General features: G+C 40.5%; 2 protein-coding genes across 2 annotated transcripts; one reads left to right on the top strand and one right to left on the bottom strand.

Moving 5' to 3' along the window:
• Positions 1-246: 246 nt before the first annotated feature.
• Positions 247-1,316, bottom strand: LOC149449753 (serine/threonine-protein kinase SBK1-like). The gene is made up of 3 exons (XM_089692831.1): positions 1,154-1,316; positions 829-1,031; positions 247-741 (listed from the first exon to the last, which is right to left on the bottom strand). The coding sequence occupies exons 1-3, from the start codon at positions 1,314-1,316 to the stop codon at positions 247-249; spliced, it is 861 nt and encodes a 286-aa protein (XP_089548957.1).
• A 387-nt stretch (positions 1,317-1,703) lies between these two features.
• On the top strand, positions 1,704-11,678 carry LOC149449752 (serine/threonine-protein kinase SBK1-like). The gene is made up of 5 exons (XM_089692830.1): positions 1,704-1,771; positions 6,208-6,324; positions 10,059-10,234; positions 10,505-10,707; positions 11,097-11,678. The coding sequence occupies exons 1-5, from the start codon at positions 1,704-1,706 to the stop codon at positions 11,676-11,678; spliced, it is 1,146 nt and encodes a 381-aa protein (XP_089548956.1).
• Positions 11,679-22,302: the final 10,624 nt, after the last annotated feature.

Below are 22,302 nucleotides of genomic sequence, written 5' to 3'. Positions count from 1 at the left end.
TGGAGCAACTCCCTAAGCACTCTGGGAGATTTTATAGAGGTGTTTAATGAGCCCACTACCTTCAGCTGGGCTCATTACCTCAGTGCTGAAGGACTCAGCACTTCCCTCTAGTGGTACAAATCCCCATAAAGCCTGAACCTTGGACAAATATATCGTCCATCCAGGACGCAACCAGGTGATTTCACCTGCCTACTGTCACAATAGGTTGAATCTGATTTCCAGCTCTCCTCCATATAACACAAGACTTCAGTCGGTTTGCTCCTCTGATTGTAGTCCACAGCTAAGAGACATCTGAACATTCTCTGCAGACATGTGGGCAGTTTGTTCCATGATGCTGGGGGGGTCATCACAATGATTGTTTTGCCAGGCAACAAATCTGCTGAATCTTTTGTCTTTATCTATGGCCACCTTCCATGGAAATTTTCCTGTAATCAGGCAGTAGAGGAGCACTCCAAAACTCCATACATCCAGAGTGGAGTCTACAGCCAGTTCTTCCTGTCCAGTGAGCTCACACTTCTCAGGGGCCCTGTAGGAGGTGCTGCCAGACTTAGATCTAATCACTGTTCCTTTCATACGAGTAAGGCCAAAGTCAGTGATTTTCACACAACGGCACTCCTGGTCAAATACCAAAATGTTTTTACATTTTATGTCCATGTGCACCAGTCCTTTCTCGGCAATAAATTCCAGAGCACTGGAAATCTGCATGGCACATCTTTTAACACTGTCTTCTGGAAGTCCAACCTGGAATATAGAAAAAAAAGTTATTACCCTGAAATAGAATGATCCAGAAAATTGCTAAAATTCAGAATCAGCTGGAATCAGACTTACATTGCGTACAATTATAGAGGACAGGTCACCAACTGGTGCTGCCTCTAGGCCAAATACAAAGTGGTCTTGGGTCTTGAAGGCCATGCCAAAACTCCTGATGATGTTGGGATGAGGAGAAAGGTAGGAGGACACACTGAACTCTATCAGAAATTGCCTTTTACTTGTTCTTTTCTTTTCCATGATCTTCAAAGCCATCTTCTGATCTGTAAATAGGACATGATTAGATTGATATTAAGCACAGCATTTGTGTACATATATATTTAAATCATGTTATGGGTATGGAGAGATGTATACAATTAAAACATCCTGTATAACTGGCACTTACTTGTTTCTTTGTCCTCCACCAGCAGCACTGAACCATGTCCTCCACTTCCAAGTTCCTTTATGAGGTGGAATCTCTCCTGTAAGTCTATCTCCTGTAGACCTTGTGATGATGAGGAGACAAGTCCTTTCAGAAGGATCTTCACATTGTGGGCAGCAGAAGCCATTTTGATCTGGAAAAGACAGAACAGTTTTTAGCCCTTATTCAAATAACATCTCAACCCCCCCAAATAATATGTAAAATATCCTTCTCATAATACAACCAAACACACAACATAATAAAACATATACTAAAATATTGACTTAAAGTCTTCATTTGTACCAACTATATGTACAGGCTGGTAGGGAATGAGATGGAAAATGTGATTGATAGAAAAAGCTCCAATTAAATTCTGATTTTCATAAACACAACTGAGGGCCGATATAAAACTACAACATTACTATATACAGCTCAGTTATATTTGTGTATTTATTGACAAGTGTCATTCTATAATAGTGAGGAAGTAACAAAACATTCCTTATAATAGTATGAATATAATGACTTACCTTAGGAAATGTTGAGATCACTCTTCAATGTATCCTACAAAGTGTTCCTCTGTTATCAGGCTCCACTGATTTCCAGGTGAGATCTTCAGCTATTCTACAATGTCACCCTAGATCTGGTGTTGAAGAGGAATGAAAGAGGGAAGAGAAGGTCACCTTTAAATGGGAGTTTAAATGGGGGGGGGGGTGGTTGTAAAGTTGAAGCATTCTGATTGGCTGCCTGGGAATTTACATACGTTGTACAAGTAAGCCAACATTGTGTTTGCCAATTTGCATTTGAACTGATCACTTGTAGACTGTAATCAGAATGTGAGAATGAATACAAAGAAACAAGGAAGACTTGAGGTTCAGGAGTATCAGCGTTTGCTGGGCTATAGATGATCACTTCATATACAGTATTCCATTCTACTGGAATATGAAATGACATTTTTCATTTTGCTGTGGAGCTCCTGGTGAGAAGGTTCGGTGTGTGAAGGTGTACTCAGGTTCTGTGACTTTCCGGCCTCAGCAAAATCCTAGAAGGTGGAAAAGACATAAGCAGGAATCTTCTGGTATCGGATTTTTAGATATATTGTTAGTTTAGGATAACTACAAAGCAAATGGTAACATTTATCAAAGCAAAGGATCTTAGTAAGTTTAACCGCTTCCCGACCGCCCTATAGTAGAAATACTGCTACAGGGCGGCACGTGCGTAAAATCAAATACCACCGAAAGAAAGCTCAATTCATGGGGAAAAAAGGACGCTGAGAGTGTTTTACTATGGGGCTGTGTGTGCGTCACTGTAATCACAGGAACTGACAGGGAGGAGAACTGTTAATAAACAAAACAGTTCTCCTTCCCGGCGGAGATCCTCGGTAATCATGGGGTGCCGGCGAGTAATCACCGGCCAGGACCTGGTGATTGACAGCCATGGCCCCTACCTGGAAATGCAAAATCATGTGTATATATATATATATATATATATATATATATATATATATATATATATATATATATATATATATATATATAATGTGATTATGTGCACCTGTGCCGGCCTGTAGCAGTAATTCTTCTATAGGTCGGTCAGGAAGCAGTTAAACTGGGTGTTTAATTTCTTCCCTCTGTAAAATACATAACATGAGACCCATCCAATGATTTTTATTATGTGGCCTTGCTCAGAATTTGCAATAAACGGCTTTTGCTAGGGCCCGCATTTACGGCAAATTGCAGTCCATGCATTTTATTTCCTTTACTCATTTTGGCTTCATGCATAGGAATGATTCGGGTCGTGCTCATAAGTTTACATACCCCTGACAGAATTTGTTAGATACAGACCATTTATAAGGAATTCATTCATGATCAGGTCAAAAATACAACCAATGTAGTTCACAGAAACCACTTCCCATCCGTGAAGACACCACAGGAACAAAAAACACAATCCCTGTGTCTATGGAACACGTTCCTTCTGTTTGGCCCCCAACCACCATACACTAACTCGGGGACAAGGTCAGCCAACCACAGACACATACTGATCCATAGATACCCGGTCACTACAAGCTGACAAACCAAATGAGGATACCTAGAGTCATGACTGCTTTATACGCCTCCACATCTACACTAATATACCTTTTAGGTCAGCAATTTCTTCCATATCCACTGGAAAAGGATAATTTAGATCTGTATCCTTCTCTTCCCAATACTCCTCACATCCCTCACCCCTCCCTACATCATAGGCACAGATAGAAGCAGATGTGATAATATGTCCCAACCTCTCGGCTATGGCAGCCTGACCATTGAAAATTGAAATAGTTTACATTGTGCATAATCTGTAATGTTTCCCTTTTTCCCCGGGGTGGGACTGGGACCACTTTGTGTAAACCTATGGTGTGATTTTGCTCAGTTTTCGCTTTTGCTATCAATTCTTTGTTTTGTGTCACCTTCAGATTTGTAATTCTTAATTTTTAAGACTTTCCTCCTGGGAGGCCTTAACAATAATAATACTTTAACAATACCAGGTAAAAACCCTTTACATTTACTCTTTTTTTTTTCATTTTCCGATGCCCTAATATTTGGTTAATAAGGTTTCCTGCAACCGCGGGTTTCAGGAAAGAAAATCACTTGATTCCCATATCAACACAATCAGTGTTGAAGGGGGAATCCCTTCCATGGAGCTATTGTGTTCTCTTGGTGGGGATAGGGGGTGGGGGAGCCATCCCCACTGGGAGAACACAGTGATTTCTGCTAGCGGCTATATTAGCCTCTAGCAATGATCACATGGAAGACCAGACAGGTTAGTTATACCCAATTTATACCAATCAATCAACTTAGGTACATTCAGCCTGTCTATACATTGGTTACATTTTGGCCTTGAACCATCCGAGATTCGAACCTTCTATGGCCGGCTTTAGTTACAGAGCTTTCCATGCTAGATATGGCAGCTGTTTCCAGCAGATGGTGCTCACAGTTTCCAAGTAATTACCTTTAAACATTTCAAAGCTCCACTAACAAGTTGAGAAAATGCAAGAAAATAAGTGCTAGAAAAATAAATGACACAATGACAAGCCATTAGTCTGAGACTACAATATTCAGTACACCCAAGGTGTTGGAGCACAGAAATTTACCATAACAATAAGATCTACCCTGAATGGTTTCAGCCGACACCCAACAGACAATACACAGAGGAGGAACTGAAGGCAATGGTGATGGGATTTGGTAATTACAGTAAACAAACAATAGTAGAGGTGAACACCCAGACACTCAGCAGAAACAATTGACAATGACAATGGCTACCATTTCCCCCAACAACAATGTTTTGTAGTGTATACCAAAAGAACCTAAAAATACTCCATACTCTGGTCCACTGACCACACACAGCTTTATACACTAGAAAGTTTTTACAATGCACAGAGAAAAAAATAAAGCTATAATTTATCTGCAACAGCTGTATTCACTTTATTCATCTTCCACAAAGTTCCACTTTTCCAAAAATGAGGATGCTAAAATGTGAACATTACCAAACATCCTCCCTGCTACATTTAGCTTTAATTTCATACAAATACAATGCATTTCAATAAAACAAATCACAATAAAACAAGTTTTTAAAGAATAAAAATCTATCAATTCATGATTTTTTTTACCTTTTTAATAATAAAATAAACCAAAAAAAATAAAATCAAACAAGCAAAAAAAATTTCCTCTTCAGTTTACTATTATCCCTATTAAATTGACCAGCTTCAGTTGGTTCTTCCAATATCCTTTTCCTGAATATGGCAATCCAGCAATCTAGTAATATAGAAGGTAATTATCAAGCATGTTCTACTATCCAACCTAATGCAGAGTAGCTGGTTATTTCCTGCATTTCCTCCACATTTGGTCTATGATTCCCTATGCCTTGCTCAATAAAGTACTGGAAGTATGGGACACACTGGTGAGGCCATCTCCTTACCTTTACTATGGCACCCCAAAAACACTTCATTACTCTTAGAAGAGAAGAAAATCTGGATTTTACCAACATCAGGGGGTTTATTAACCTTTTCAGTTAAAAAAATTTGGCCCCCAATGTGATCTGGACTTGTCACAATGGAGTACTCTCTATTTTCGGTTTTGTGACCTCAAAGTGAACATTTAAAGTAAAGTAGATTGTGGAGACAAAATACAACAAATACAAACCAAACATGACAATAAAGACATACATTTCACCATCTCAGGGAAAGTTCCTTCATCTCCCCAATGAACATATATGTGTATGAGCGCAGTGCTGAGTCTGAGCAGTTCCACATTACTAAAAATGACTAGTGATGAAGCCCCATAGCAGAAAAATGTATTTTGGCCCTCAAACTTTTTATGTAAATCCTCTGCTTGTAAAAGATTAGTATATATCGTAAGAATCTGCAGAAGATTTTTGAAGCTTTTAGTGATGGAACATCTTTGTTAAAACCTTTAAAGAATAACTTTCCTTTCAGGGTCCAATCACAGCTCAGCATTCCAGCCTTTGTCAGTTCATATATATTGCCCACTTTATAGTCTCAGGTGGGTGGAATTCTATGTTGATTTTAGATTGTATATTTATGATTTATATATGGATGCATGTTTAGATTTCATTTATTTAGACAGATATTTTATACAAACATTTTCCATGGTTAAATTGGGTCAATGTGATATTTTGCATTTTTGTAAATTTATGTTGAGCAATTTAATAAAAATATATTATTAAAAGAATATTAAGACATTTTATACATTGTCTCTATAAAACTTTTCATCTAAAAACGGTTTCCTTGGTTAATTAAATAATTTAAAATTAGTTTCAGGGTAATTTCCCGCCCTCATCACACTGGCACAGCATAAACAATCCCCATTCATATGGACCTACCTGCTCCACCCTTCAGGAGCCCATTCCAAAGTCACCAATCATATGTTAATGAGCAGCTCCTCTGCGTTGGCCAATCAGAATCTCATTTAACAAATTCCTTTTTCTCCTCACATATATACCAGACCTCCAGTTCTTACTTTCAGTGACTCTCATTTTGTTTGTAGCAAAAGTGATTCATTTCCTCCATTGACTGCTTCCCGCCAGAATTGCTTTTCAGAAGACCACATGGATTTCCTCCGTGAAGACCGACTTGGAGACCATCTATACCTTCATTTTCCAAAGTAAGTCATAGAGAACTTCATAGTTTTATAATCCTCAGTTTTATCCTTAGCTAGTATTTATCTCTACTATTAAGAGATGTACTTAGCAGAAATTTAAATAGTAAAAATGTAGAATGTTCTCTATTTTTTCACTGACCTGTTATTTATTGTCAGACAAATAAGCCTTTTATTTTAGAGATTGATATATTGATTAAATATCCACATGATATTGTGATCATTTTATTTTTAAAATATATTCATCATTAATCTTTACATTCAGATATTCATTCTTCATGTACACTTGAAATAGTTAAAAAAACAATTACTCCTCAGGTTGTCTGTTAGATGGTAGATTAGCAGTTGCTTGTTAAACGCAATTCAAAATCAAGTTTTTTTTACTGAGTTCAAAATTTTGCCATTCCTGTAATTTTGCCATTCCTGTAATTTTGCCATTCCTGTAATTTTGCCATTCCTGTCTGACTTTTTCATACATACAAGTGTTTTCCTAATTTTCTTTGTCATCATATTTTACAATGACAGCCTAACAATACAGATTTCTTAGCAGAAGGTTACATTGCCCACCAAAAGGGATTCAATGATTGTCTTTGGTTAGAGATCCATAGATTGATGGAATATCCACATTATCCTGCAATATGTAATTTCTACAATCTACCCAACCTCATGCATTACATTCAGATGTTCTTTCTTCATGTATCCTTGAAATAAAATGAAACAATTCCATCCTAGGTTGTCTGGTAGGTTGTAGATTAGCAATTGCATGCTAAACAATTCAGTACCAAAAGATTTTTTATTTCCCTAAGTTTCATATGTTGCCATTCCTGTCTGTCTTTTTGTACACGCCATTGTTTTCCTATATTTCTCATTCATCATATTTTACAATGACAACCCAGCAATACAAATGTCGTAGCAAAAAGATTAAATAAAAGAATGTTTTAATGTTCCCTGAATTTAGAAGATTTTATCTTTATTTCCCTTGCCTGTTATTACCCTACAAGAAGGATTAAATGATTGCCTTTTGTTGAGCGATCCATAGATTGATGGAATATCTGCAATATTTTATTTCTACAATCTACCCAACCTCATGCATTACATTCAGATGTTCTTTCTTCATCTTCCCTTGAAATAAAATGAAATTGTTCCATCCGAGGTTGTCTGAGAGATTGTAGATTAGTAGTTGTGTGTTAAACAACAATTCACCATCAAAAGTTTTTTCACCATTCCTGTCTATCTTTTTGTACATGCAACTTTGTTTCCCCCCTAATTTTCTTTGCTTTTCCAAATTTTCCAATAAGAACCTGTTTTAGCAGTAAGTTAAATAGACAAACGTTTTTATGTTCCCTCAATTAGATTTTTTACCTTTTATCTAAATTGCCTGTTATTTCCCTACAAGTATGAATACATTATTTTCTTTTGTTTAGAGGTCTGTGTATTGATTGAATATTTTTTAGAATATAACCAACCTCATACATACATTGAGATTATCTTTCTTCATGTATCCTAGAAGTAAAATTATACAGGTCTTCTTAGGTCATCCTAGATTGTCTGTTAGGTAATTTTCAGTTTGGTTTGAAATCACAATCCAGCAAATAAATGTTTTTTTTTATAGTAATCGGGTTCCAAATTCCACTGTTCCCATTTGTCATATTTAGTACATGTTGGGTTCTATGTTCTCTTCCACTATATTGTTACAATGACAAGCTTACATAACATTGACTAGAATGTTGGCAACTCTGACCAGCAACTCAATACAATGGCTGTAGCTAGAGGCCAACTCCAGCCAATCCCATTTATTTGCTTGATTTATGAATGAGTTATAACTTCTGTCAGGTTTTTATTACCACCTGGGTCCTTATTGGGAAGATCCACTAGTGACCCAATACTGGGACACACATGGCAATAAACACCTGACGAAGATATCAGTCTGAGTGCTCCAACTATCTTGTCCTATGACATGTATAATGCAAAACCTGCCTTTTTATCTTTCTGTTTCTATCCATGGCTTGCTAGTCTGGCTAGAATATTCTGTGGTAGATTTTTTTTTTTCCCAAACCAGGGTGCTGAGTTCTTCAGCAGTGACTTGGGAAAATTGCCCCAAATTCCCCAATGACAGTAAATGGATCAGTCCTGCCTTTTTGTTACACAAACCACAAATTTGTATTGTGCAGCATTACAACCTTGGGTTCTGTGGGGTCCAGCCGCTGACATCCTAACGGATGATGTAATTGGTTGAAAAGGAGGACATCGGTCACCTGAATCCTTGTTTGCCCCTCTCCATCAGCACTAAGGTCACTTTAGCTGAGTGAGGGAGAATGTTGGGACATGTCGGTAGCAATGTGCAAAGGTGCAATAGCTATGAAAGAACAAACCACTTCTAATGTTGGGGGTCCTACTTGTGTGGATGTTGCTGCGTTACGTAAAACTATTTGTTTCGTTCTTACATTTTAGCATGGGGTGCCTCAAGATTGTGTGGAATTTTAAAGGGCACGTTGGCTAAGAAAAGGTTGAGAAACACTGTTCTATGGTGTATTCATAGCAAGACCAGTATAGGTCCATGATGAGGGACCCCTTGTATTTCCCTGTTACTATATCATGCTAGAATGCAGTTTTTCATTGTCCAGTTATACCTGACTCTGGAATATTTCCTATTGTGAATTGATATTGGTCACCTTTGGAAATAGCCACCAAACCTTCTTTCTGTTTATGTACCTGTTATTAATCTTTAATAAAAATATTATGGGACAAAAAAAATTTACAAAACCTAATAAAAGTTTTCATTCTTCCCCCACTTGTGTTCTCCTAAAGGAGGTTTTGCTGACCACACACATGAAGTGAGGGAAGATCGGACGTCAGAAATGGCAAAAAAAAGTTAAAAGATGTTCTAACCCTTTTCAGTTTTTGTCCAAATTCTTTGGTTGGATTTGTGCTTGAAGTCTCAGGAAGTCACATATCTTTAGTAAATAATTTTACTGTATTACAGCAAAGTAAAACCAGGGACTTCCTAGGATGGCACCTAAGGACAGAAAGTCAACACCCAGCTATAAAAGATATTTTCATAAATGTTAGTCATATCATGCAAAAGTTTAAAAGATTCACACATGATGTTCAATACAAAAACTTTTGTATGATGTGACTAATACATTTGGAATTTGTATCCCTATGTTTTGAATTGATATCCCTGGCTGCCATCCTAGGAAGTCCCCGCTTGTTACCTTGTTGTAGACATTTGTTGGTTTGGAATGATGGCACTCTCGGTCCTTTGCCCAGTGCCATTCTACATCTCTCCTTTCTCTCTTTGGAATCTATAAAATAATTGGACTTCTTACATATAACTTGTATGTATCAGAGTAAGGGTTCGTGTCAATAGAATCAGTTTGATGTCCATTTGAGACCCTTCTAAAATAATTTATAATACTGTATATTGACAGGTGAATTTGATCGGCTTCAAGTGGGTTTTGCATTACCATAGACTTATATAGGAAAGCAATATCCACTTGCTGTGAATAAAAGCTCATCAACATAAGCCCAACATGTATTTAATAAGAATTGTAAGCATATATCAGCTTTAAAATGTAAAATAACTGTCTTTAGTTACAATACTACCCCTCCCCCCACCTCTAATGAAGGTGACAATTAATAACAGTAACTGGGTGATATCCAGAGAGATGATTAATGCCGCTTACTAATGATTAGTGCCAAATGAAACTCATTTGTATTTTTTGATGTTGTGATTCCAGAATGGCTTCTAGCATTGTAGAAGTAACCAAGAACACTGCAAGGAAACTTCTTGAGCTCATTTCCGAAACCTCAGAAAACCTGACGATGATGGAAGTCACAGACCACTTCCACCCCATCAAAGAGCTCGGGACAGGATCGTACGGAAAGGTTCTCTTGGCCAAACATCGGGGTTCAGGTAAATTTGTAGCCTAATTCATGTAAAGAGAATGATTTACAGAATCAGTTGTGCTTCTGAGTGCTTTTGAGCAGCATTTTTAAGTTTCTAAGTTTTCCAAGCCCCCCTTGCTTCCAGTTTTTGAGTGATGATTATGGATCTTAATAAGTCAGAGCTTTTAGATTTACATAAACTTTTAACTAACTTTAGCAGGTTTTTAGCAAGCTTCATCATTTCTCTAATGTTGGGTTTATGATACTCATTGTCTTTTTATGTCTTTCTTTTTAACAGATGAGTTGGTGGCTATGAAACTGATGAATAAAGAGAAAACTCCAATGGACAACTTCCTAGTGGAATACGGAATGTCTCTTAGTCTCAGCGGCCATCCAAATATCATCGAAACCCATGAAATCGCTTTCGAAACCAGCAACGATTATGTCTTTGTCCAGAAGGTGGCACCAGCTGGAAACCTTCATTCAATAGTAAAGCTAAATGTAAGTTTGTATCAAAAATGTATTGATCTTTATAAAGTCACAATTTCTAGTTTTAGTTGCTTTTGAAGCATTTCTGAGTTTTAAAGGTTCCTTTCCCAGGGCAGTGAGTTGGTAGGATGTATAGTTGGCATACGCTTGTTGTTTTAGGTATGTGTATCACTCAAGATATGAAGCAAGGTTTAAAATGGAGTAAGATGGGTTAAGATGGATCTTGCACCATTAATGGCACCATTTTGTATGCTGACAGGTTTCCTTTAATCCTAGTCCTTGTGTATTCAGCTAATGTATGTTTGTTTCCCTGTACAAGAGGTAAGGTGGGTTCAATATGTTGGGTAACATTGTGTTATATTTGTGTCTAGTGACTAATTTTCTCTCTTTTTTCCCTACAGGTTGGTTTAAATGAAGATATTGTAAAGGGTTTTGTTCCACAGGTAGCGAGTGCCTTAGACTTTATGCACAGCAGAGGAATGGTCCATCAGGACATTAAACTGGACAACATTTTGCTCATGGACATTGAATGTAAGGAAGTCAAATTAGCAGATTTTGGACTGACGAGGCTCCGGGGCACTCAAGCACCATGTATGTCCTGGTCCATCCCATATACTGCTCCGGAATTGTGCAGCTTAAAAGAAGGGGATCAATTGCTGCTGCACCCAAGCATTGACGTGTGGGCGTTTGGAGTCCTGTTGTACACAGTTATGACCGGCACATTTCCTTGGGAAGAAGCAGGGGGTCATGACCCCATGTATCGGGAGTTTGCTTGGTGGCAAACAAAGAAAGACCTAACCTTGGCACCAGGAAAGTGGCAACAATTCTCCATGGAAGCCAGGCAGATGTTCTGGGACTTGTTGGCCCTCAATGCCTCTGAGAGGTGTTCTGCTATGGACATTTTAAAATATGTCCACCTGCCATGGACAGCAAAAATGCCTCCAGAGAATCTAACCAGGAAAACAGTCATACATGTGATATAACAGAGTGCATGATGTCCATTGTGGAGCCTCATCAAGTGTTGCCTCATACAACACTCATGTCCTAGGGGAAGGTAAGTCTAAATCTTAGGACTGCTGGCTTTTTCTGTATCTGGTCACATGTTTGCTTATCTACTGTAATTGCTGATTTCAGGAATACTAACTCATAGCATAGGAAAACCGTATATAATGAGCCACAGAAGCACAGATCTAATTGGACCACATGTCCACTTCTTTCCACCACAGTTCTCAAAAGCAATTTCACTATTCAAACATATACCATTCTAAAGCTATAACACCGATGTATGCTTACATGGTACCTACACTAATTACACATTCATTCTGTTTGGCTTTAGTCTCCCAATGATTCCCCTGCCTAAGAAAATATTATATGGTTAAATTATGGGACCCTCTGCTCCAGGGCCACAGAGCAGCTAATGGCATGGTTATACTACATAGAAATTACATTGCACTTCTTCTCACCATTGATTTTATTGTTCTCCTTAAATGGCCTTAAAACTCATTTCCAGTTTTATTCTTTCATGTGGTAGGAGGGGGGCCTGTTTACAAAAACAAGCAATGTTCACCCTCCTCAAGCTCTAGTGCTGCCCCATATTGTCTTTGCTCCAGATTCAGTCTTTTCCAGGATTTGACACCCAATGTTATGCAACATCTTCTGTGAGCTGACAGGGAAATGATTCAGGGAGCCAAGCTCACCGCATCACATGAGCCCAGTTCTCTGCAGCAGCATTCAGGACCTGTTCCCTGCTGGAGGATAGATGAGGATGGGAAACACATGTCAATCATATGTCCAGCCCGGCCAGCAAGAAAAAAGACAGATTTAAATAAAGCTCCTAAACATGTGTACTATATTAGAACAAATTGATGGTTTTTAAATTTTGTTGGTTTTCTTTTCCCTTTTTTTGTTCATTGTCAAGTGTATTGGAATGTGTGTTCTGCAATCCTTCTGTACAAGGCATATATGGTAAGTATAATATTGTCATAATAAAGGAAGACTTTAAAGACTCTATTGCAGTATGGACTGAGGAATCCTTGGATACATTGATGGAATGATGTTACATTACCGAGCCTGAGATCAGCAAGCCCCCCCCCCAGCTGCATAGTGTAGTAACTTTTGCTAATCTGTGGTTACTCCTCCTGTGCACTGGGTGGTGCTCTTGTGCTTCTTCACCTCTGGTTTATTCAATATTGTATTATTATGTTTATACAGCAATATGACTATTACTAATACTACTATCACTTTATACTACTTTACTACTTCTGCTGCTATTACTCCCACATGTATGGAAAACCTCTATTTCTTTGATGTTCCAGTGTTCACATTTAGATTTTTCTGTTCTTTTTTTTTCTATTAACATTATTTTGAAAACTTTACACTATTACCTAGCAGGAGAAACGATGGGCTCCACTGATTGATACTTTCCAACCGTTCCCGATTTGTCAGGGCATGCCCATTTTTTAGTTTATTGTCCCATGACGGTTGTGTCTGGGCTGTGTCCTGGGATCACAGCATGAGGGTCTGATGGTTTCAGCAGTAACAGCATCAGTGTTGGCTTCTAGTCCTGATCCTTGTTTGCCCACATTCCCAGCAGCTGTGCCCACTGATCTCGCCCTTTACCAAGTCACAAATCCCAGTGTATTGCATGCTATGCCAGATGGCCCTTCTGGCCAAATTAGGAAAAGGATCTGATCTGGTGGAGGCTCTTACTGACTTCATGGTTGTGTCCGTTTTAGAAGACACAGCCTTGGTTGCCAGCTAAGGGTTATCAACAATCTCCTGCAAGGAAATTTTTTTCCCCCCAATGTGCTGACCCAAGTTGTCAATCCAAATATTCAGGTTGTGAGCCACACATGCAGCTGCCAAGGCTGGTGCCACAGAGGCAGAACTTGCTTCCTAGATTATCCTAAGGAGGTCCTCTATCTTCCCATCCATTAGGGTTAAGATGAAGGTTTAGTCTGGATTTTCCTTTAACTAACACCCAAACCTTTCCCCAAGCATCATATGTAGGAGCTGTATTTCTAACAGTCCTACATATGACAGCTTCCCACTGTCACAGGATTTTAGAAACCACTGCTGTCACTGGGAATACTCAGCCATGTGTGTGTGGGGGGGGGGGGGGTGCATATGAGGACCACTTATTTTATAGGGGGTTTCCAGGTTTCAATAAGTATCTGCAGAACCGAACAACCACTAATCAGGGTTGTGGGGAAGAGACCCTTGTCCTCATGTATTATAGGGATAAAGTGCTTTGCTAAGGGTTCCCCCTGGCAAGGCACCCCTGAATGTCGAGGGCATGTGGCCTGAGGCTGAGATTTCTTTTTTCTGATTCCTTCCTCTGATTAAGGTCCTTCAAGGATTGATTTATGGAAAAGGTCCTCCCCTTTTTGGTCTAGCAATCATGCAGGTCTTTGCAAAAGCCCAATGAAAAATATTGTTTTCTGTGTGCCCTGTTCACACCACACCATCTGCACATGACATTAGCATCGTGGTGTGAACAGGACACATAGAACGCAACGGTTTTCTTTATACCCATGCAGAGACCTGAGAGGTGCATAAAAATATGTCAATGCACATGGTGTGAGCGAGCCCATAAGGTACACCCAAAGCAATATTGTATCCATGAAGTCTTCAATAAAGAGGTAATGAGGTAAGCATTAGGAATGCCATTCCCACAACCATATGGAGGGACAAGAACCTACCAATGAAGGGTAGCCTGGGGAAAGAGACAAGAGGGAAGTGCACATATCTGTGATCCCAATGACCACTGGCCCAACAGCCATCCGGTAAAAAAAAACAAAACCTACATCACACTTTATTCCTGTTGGCAGTATACACAATCAGAACTGGAGGGGTGGGTGGGATATTGTATGCTGTCTTGTATTTCCTGTTGAAAGTAGAACCATTCATCTCTGGTTGGACCTTGAAGATGAGGATATACCCTGAAAACTTGTCCTGAAAGTTGAATGTTAGTGCAAATAAAAAAAGTATCCAGGACAGTACTCAATTGTTCTTGTTAGCAGAAAACTAAAAAAAGAAATGTGTGGGTGGGCAAGACTTTAAGGCCTTAGATCACTTTTCACAGAGAAGCACAGGGGCAGCTGATAGGCATCGTGAGGCCATACTGCTTCTTCCTGAATGTTTTGGGCTGTCTTGGACAGTTGAGGAAGTATTTGCAATGGTATTTTCAACTGCAAGCCTAATGTTGGACAGGCAGTTGCAGCACAGCTCTATTCACTTGAATAAGTCACGTTCAGTGACAGTACTGCCTACTGAATGTGATTTAGGGAGATAATTTTGGATGCTGAGCCCCACTGAATCAATGGGTTTGGGCATTTTCAAAATGGAGGTCATTGGTGGTCAACTTCTTCTTCCTGGTTCCCTGTGCCGGCCCATTTATGTCCTGTTTTATAAAACATTCTTAAGTTAATTAATGTAATTATTTCTAAGAACATAATTACTAGTTCTTATAATATAGATGGACAGCATAAGAATAGCAATGTTAGGTTATTTGGCCCCAAATTATTGTGGGAGGGTGCGACCTACTGTTGGGTCCATCCTTCTCAGCATAGTCTATTTGGTAGGGCGTCTCCCACTCCAGTACTGTATATGCATTTTGGTATGTAGTCAGTGGGGTTGCTGCATTGCTACGTGTCCTCTTTCACAATTCTAGTCATTTTGATTGTAGAAGGTTTGGCAAAACCTCAGGGGAACATCCCCTTCTCTTATTACTGCTTGGAGCCACCTTTGTGGGCCGAGGCCTGGTTATGTACCCCTCCCCCCTCTTTTTGTACTTCTAATTTGCATTGTTTATTGTAAATCCAGCTATCTGATTTTTTTTTCCTTTTTTAATGTCTTGTTGATTTGTTTTTTGTCTGCAGTTATTTTTGTATTCTTTGTATTGTATTTTGTAATCTCTTAAATTCTGATCAATAAAATATTATGCAAAAAAAAGTCACATGCCTGAAGAAGGGGCCTTGCATGGCTCAGAGACCAGGATGTTGTTATGGTGTGATGTGACCATTTAATAAAATGTTTGGATGCTTTTTGGAGATCCTTCATGTGCTTCCGGCATATCTCTTGTTCTATTATATCTAAAGGTGAATTCCCAAAACATGACCTACTTGGGGTACTTGACAGCTAAGGTTGGGAACCATTGCTATACACAAATTTTGCTAACCCCAAAAAATTAATTTCACTCTGGTGACCGTGGGTTACATTTGGCTTCCATATCCACTTCCCTCAAAAGAACCGTACCTGTACATCCTCTGGTTGAATTTGGTATACTGGGGTCATGGCTGGAGCTCCAGTCATGACCCCAATATCTTTTTTTTTCAGCCAGCCATGTGAAATAAAGTGATCCAAGTGGCTAATGAATCACTGGATCACTTTCACATGCAACTGAAGGGGGCCCCCCCGCTGCCTTCTTGGGCTCTCCCATCCCACCAGGGAGCTCCACACTGAACTCGCAGGTTTTGCCTGCCAACTATAGAGATAATCAAAGACCAGAACATCCCCAATCATTTCTATGATCTAAGAAACTGGAAGCAACAAGTATTTTGTCATTTCTGGTTTTGGTTTAATGTAAACAAGCCATTACCAGCCTGTGAAAGCATCTGATCACACCGATCTCAGTCTGATCAGACCTTTTTAAGAGCAGAGAAGAGGTCTGGGGTTTAATGGACCCCGTATGTCTCAGTAGAGAGGACCTGTCACTGCCCATGCTATCACAAGGGATTTTGTTCATCCTTTGTGATAGCAATAAAAGTGATTTAAACAAATGAAAACAAATAAGTATTAAAAAATAAATAAATACAAAAATAAAAAAAACACTTCAATACCAGAATCCCCCCTTTCCTGCCCAGGCCAATTTTCAGCTCTCAGCCCTGTCGCACTATGAATGACAATTGCACTGCAACACTGTAGTCATTAGAAAATTTTTTTAGACAGATACAGCTTTCTTTTGGTAGTATTTAATCACCAACGTTTTTATTTTTTTCTAAAAAAAATGAAAAAAGACAACATTTTGAAAAAAAATTCTTAGTTTCTGTTATAACAGTTTTGAAATAATTGATTTTTTTCCTACACTGATGTTTGCTGATGAGGCTGCACTGATGGCTATTGATAGGCGGCACTGATAAGGGGGTACTGATGGGTATTGATAGGCGGTACTGATGATTATTATTATTATACAGTATTTATAAAGCGCCAATAGTTCGCTCAGCGCTATACATTACAAAGGGGGACAGAACATGTGACAGAACAATACCAATACAATGCAAAACACGAGGGGATCGAGGGCCCTGCTCTTTCGAGCTTACAATCTAGGAGGGAGGGGATGGTGGCACAGGAGGAGAAAGCTGTGGGGGATGGAGTGGTAGGAAGAGTGGAGGAGGTCGGCAAGTTAGCAGGGGGTGGGGTAGGCTTCCCTGAAGAGGTGGGTTTTCAGGGTGCGCCTAAAGGAGAGGAGAGTAGGTGATAATCTGATGAGTTGGGGCAGGGAGTTCCAGAGGATGGGTGACACCCTGGAGAAGTCCTGGAGGCAGGCATGGGAGGAGGAGACCAGGGAACTAGAGAGAAGGAGGTCTTGTGAGGAGCGGAGTGTGCGTGCTGGGTGGTACTTGGATATTAGGTCGGTGATGTTGTTCGGGGTAGTATGGTAGACAGCTTTGTACGTCAGTGTTAGGATTTTGAATTTGATCTGTTGCGCAATCGGAAGCCAGTGGAGGGATTGGCAGAGGAGGGTGGCGTAAACGGAGCAGTTGGAAAGGTGAATGAGTCTGGCAGGATGGACTGAAGCGGGGATAGCCAGCGACGAGGCAGGCCAGTAAGGAGGGAGTTGTAGTAATCGAGTCGTGATACGATGAGGGAGTGGATGAGCTGTTTAGTGGTTTCTGGGGTTAGGAACGCGCGTATTTTGGCGATGTTGCGGAGGTGGAGTCTGCACGAGTTTGTTAAAGATTGGACTTGGGGCTGGAAGGATAGGTTGGAGTCCAGAATGACACCAAGTACTCTGGCTACGGGGCAGGTTTGATGGTGGCGTTGTTTGACGTGATGGAGAAGTCAATGGGGGGTGGGGTCCGGGCTGGGGGGAAGACAAGAAACTCGGTTTTAGAGAGGTTCAGTTTAAGGAAGTGGAGCGACATCCAGTCTGACATGTCGTTCAGTAGCTGTGTAATTCGGGCAGAGACTGAGGGGGTGAGGTGGGGGGTTGAGAGATTTGTGTGTCGTCAGCATATAGGTGGTAGTTGAAGCCGTGGGAGTGAGAGTGTATGAGTTGGCCAAGGGAGGAGGTGTAGATGGAGAAGAGAAGGGGCCCAAGGACAGAGCCTTGAGGGACCCCAACAGAGAGGGGGAGTGAGGGGGAGGTGATAGCATTATAGGTAACGCTGAAGGAGCGTTGTGACAGGTAGGATGAGAGCCAGGAGAGAGCAGAATCTCTGAGGCCGAAGGAGTGTAGTTTTTTAAGGAGGAGGGGGTGGTCGACTGTGTCGAAGGCCACGGAGAGGTCAAGGAGTAGGAGCACTGAATAGTGGCCATTAGCTTTGGCGGTTAGCAGGTCATTGGAGAGTTTGAGTTAGGCAGTTTTGGTAAAGTGTAGGGGATGGAAGCCGGACTGTAGGGGATCGAGGAGGTTGTTGTCATTGAGGTGAGAGCTTAGGTGGGTGTAGACTAGGCGCTCGAGGAGTTTGGATGTGAATGGGAGCAGGGAGATGGGTCTGAGGTTGTTCGGGTCATTGGGGTCCAGAGAGGGCTTTTTAAGTATGGGGGTGATGTGTGCATGCTTCAGAGGGGAGGGGAAAGGGCCGGAGGAGAGGGAGAGATTAAAGATGTGGGTGAGGAAGCATAGGATGGAGGGGGAAGAAGGTTGTAGGAGTTGTGAGGAGATAGGGTCGAGGGGGCGGTGGTGAAGCAGGTACCAGGGGGCAGGTACTGATAGGCGGTACTGATGGGTACTGATAGGCGGCACTGATGAGGAGGTACTGATGGGTACTGATAGGCAGCACAGATGAGGAGGTACTGAAAGGCAGCACTGATTGGGCTGCACTAATAATCAGGCCAGTTGATCATAGACACTTCTGAATCCCAGTCGGAGATGACTCCAGATCCACCCAAAGATGACATGGAAGAGGCACTAGTGATTTTTGACGATGAATTCTCTTTACACATTGGAGCAGAAATACACATTGAGTAAAGAAGAATTGGTGAGTGATGGCGCATCTGAAAGAACATCACATATGGTCAACTTTCTCAGGTATGTGGCTTTCTTGAGAAAATTAAAGCATCAAAAGATCCTATATGTATTTTGTAGTAGTCAGCTCCACAATTCAAACTTTTAGGGGCAAGCCACACTAGCATTTCTGATCTAAGTGTGTAGTCATTACTCTTTGTCCCACCATATTACCACTGTTGAACTGACCACATGCAGTTTGTCATTATAAATTTCATTTTCTTGTTTGCATTTCACAGATCATTTCTTTATTTTCTTCTAACAATATTTCTTTAATTTTTTTAGCTGACAAGTCTGGACTATCCCCAATGGATGAACAAGACCCCTGCCTGGTACATGGGAGATGTAACTTGTACATATATAAGTAGTAACTCCTCCTTTGCACTGGGTGGTGCTCTTGATGTGTCTCTGTACAGAAAAATACATTTTGATCCTGCCAGAAGTCCAGCGAGCTCTTAAAATCCTGTTTGAGCTAACAGCACTTTTTCTGTTTCACTGAAGTTTCAAACAAATCTTTCAGCCAGGTTTAGAAATACATGCCTATATGCATACATTAGTAAGTCAACCACTTAGCCATATTTCTTGCATGAATTGGGCTCATCATCTCTTCTTCTTTATTCCTCACCAAACCAACCAGACTTGTGTAGGACAGTCAGGTACATAGAATCTTTAGAATGAAAGGTCAGCAGTGACTCTGTAATGATCTCATTAGAGGTTCTCTCTCTCACTCCCTTGTTTTTCCTTCTCTCTTTTTACCCTTTTTCTACTCAAATTTCTATTCTCCTCTCCAACCTCCTTCCACTCCAATTTTCACTCTCTCTCTTGCCATTTTCTCTTTCTCTTCCCCTCTCTTTACCCCTTCACTCTCTCACTCCCCCCCCCTCTCTCTCTCTCTCTCTCCATCCCTTCCCATCTTTCTTCTCTCCTCTATGTTCCCCTACCCTCTCATTTCCTTTACTTTTCTATTTCATCCCTTCCCCTCGCTTCTCTCTCTTTCTTTCCTTCTCTTCCAATCTGTATTTGATTGGTTATGAAATCACTTACGTTGCCCTTGCTCTTCAAAAGGTTGAGCTCTCCTGATCTACATACTGTACAATATAATAGATTTCACCGAAAAAAAGATTTGTCCATTGCATTTAAATTTAAAGAGGATTCAACCATCATAATTCATCAAGATTCACTCATCAGCAGTGAAACATATAATCAATTCATGAAAGTGGCAAATAAATTCTCATCAAATCCTATAAATCATACTTATAAGTAAACCATTACATATCTTTGTGATCAATGAAATAAAACGGTGCTCAGTGCAAAAAAAAGGTGAATTTGTGCAAGGATCCACTTCCAGAAATCCAACCAACAAAGACTGCGGTAACTCAGCTGGTATTAGAGTTTCCACCACAGGGATTTGTCATGATTCATTATTCTTCTCTGTCTACACCTCCTCCCTTGGTCACTTGATAAACTATCATGGCTTTAAGTACCATCTCTATGCTGATGACACACAAATCTATCTCTCTACCCCTCACCTCACCCCTTCAGTCTCCTCCTCACCTCACCCCTTCAGTCTCCTCTCGCATTACTAACCTACTAAGCGACATATCGGCGTGGATGTCACTCCACTTCCTCAAACTCAATCTTTCCAAAACTGAGCTCTTAGTATAACCTCCAGCCCGTGCCCCCTCCCCTGACTTCTCCATCAAGATCAATAACACAATTATCAGTTTCTCCCCTCATGCCAGGGTACTAGGTGTAATCCTAGACTCCCATCTGTCCTTTCAGTCCAAATCCAATCACTGTCCAAATCTTGTAGACTTCACCTCCGTAACATCTCCAAGATACGCCCGGTCCTAACCTCAGAAACCACTAAGCAACTTATTCACTCCTTTGTTATATCTTACTTTGACTATTGTAACTCCCTCCTCATTGGCCTACCGAATCACAGGCTATCCCCTCTTCAGTCTATCATGCTGCTGCCAGACTCATCCACCTTACTAACCGCTCTGTATCTGCCACCCCTCTCTGCCAATCCCTCCACTGGCCTCCACTCAGTGTCCTCCACCCCTCTCTGCCAATCCCTCCACTGGCCCCCACATAGTGTCCTCCACCCCTCTCTGCCAATCCCTCCACTGGCCTCCACTCAGTGTCCTCCACCCCTCTCTGCCAATCCCTCCACTGGCCCCCACATAGTGTCCTCCACCCCTCTCTTCCAATCCCTCCACTGACTTCCCATTGCCCAACGGATAAAATTCAAAACATTAACATATGAAGCCATTTATAACTGCCCCAAATTACATCAGCAATCTTGTCTCCAAATACCACCCACCGTAATCTCCGCTCCTGGCAAGACCTCCTGCTCTCTAGCTCCCTTGTCTCCTCCTCCCATGCTCATCTCCAGGACTTCTCCAGAGCTTTCCCCATCCTCTGGAACTCTCTAACCCAATTTATCAGACTATCGCCTACTATGCAAACTTTTAGCCGATCTCTGAAAACCTATCTCTTTAGGGAAGCCTATCCTGCCCTCAGCTAATAATGGAATCTTCTACTCTTCCAACCAGTCCATCCCCCACACTTACTACCTTATGTATCACTAGCCCCTCCCTCCTAGATTGTAAGTTTCAAGGAGCAGGGCCCTCCTATCCCTCTTGTATTGAACTGTATTGTTGCTGTATTGTCTCCCGTTATGTTGTAATGCGCTGAGCAAACCGTTGGTGCCATAAATCCTGTATAATAATAATAATAATAATAATAATAATAATAATAATAAGAAGAAGTATAATTTATTTGATTTATAACAAATGTATTTGTCATTTTCATGAACTGATTATATGTGTCACTGGATTCATTTAAATTTTAAAGGGATAACACAACACTTTTGATCTGATAATAGTTGGGTTGTTGATGTTTATGGCAACTCTTGCACTGGTTGCTAATGTAAGCAGTTGTGTCCCTTCCAATACTAAGATTATCATGCAAAATTGGCATTTCTGAGGGCCACAGCTGGAAACCCCTAGTCCCAAAAATGGATTGTGGCTTCCATAAACATGGCCATGGAAAGAGTATCATCAGTCACGCCTCAGCCAGGTGTTCTACCTCCTCTTTAACATATCAATTCACAAGCCCATCACCATTATTATGGTCAGTTCAGTCCTGGGGGTAAAAGTTCTCTCTATATTTAGCAACTACATTTTGCTATGAAGCAAAACCAAAGTGTATTTTAGTGAATATCACAATCTCTGTTGTATTGTTACATTTACCTAAAATTGTTACATTATTTGTTTTATATTTTTCACTACATTTCAGATTTTAGGTGCTTCTTTTAGTGACCATCTCCATGCAGTAGGCCTCCTTGATGAACAACAGCTGACATGAGGGGG

This window comes from Staurois parvus, unplaced genomic scaffold (genome assembly GCF_062004578.1).
Source record: "Staurois parvus isolate SC_StPar_1 unplaced genomic scaffold, SC_StPar_1.0 ptg000605l, whole genome shotgun sequence".
Classification (NCBI taxonomy): domain Eukaryota; kingdom Metazoa; phylum Chordata; class Amphibia; order Anura; family Ranidae; genus Staurois; species Staurois parvus.
This window is presented reverse-complemented; position numbering and strand designations above follow the sequence as displayed.

Excerpts from the sequence above, each read along its gene's own strand:
- LOC149449753 (XM_089692831.1), bottom strand. The coding sequence starts at position 1,316 with ATGGCTTCTGCTGCCCACAATGTGAAGATCCTTCTGAAAGGACTTGTC. Across the intron at positions 1,032-1,153 it reads GGTGGAGGACAAAGAAACAA|ATCAGAAGATGGCTTTGAAG; the intron begins GTAAGTGCCAGT and ends TCCTATTTACAG. Across the intron at positions 742-828 it reads CCTCTATAATTGTACGCAAT|GTTGGACTTCCAGAAGACAG; the intron begins GTAAGTCTGATT and ends TCTATATTCCAG.
- LOC149449752 (XM_089692830.1), top strand. The coding sequence starts at position 1,704 with ATGTTGAGATCACTCTTCAATGTATCCTACAAAGTGTTCCTCTGTTAT. Across the intron at positions 1,772-6,207 it reads CAGGCTCCACTGATTTCCAG|CAAAAGTGATTCATTTCCTC; the intron begins GTGAGATCTTCA and ends TTTTGTTTGTAG. Across the intron at positions 10,235-10,504 it reads GGCCAAACATCGGGGTTCAG|ATGAGTTGGTGGCTATGAAA; the intron begins GTAAATTTGTAG and ends TCTTTTTAACAG.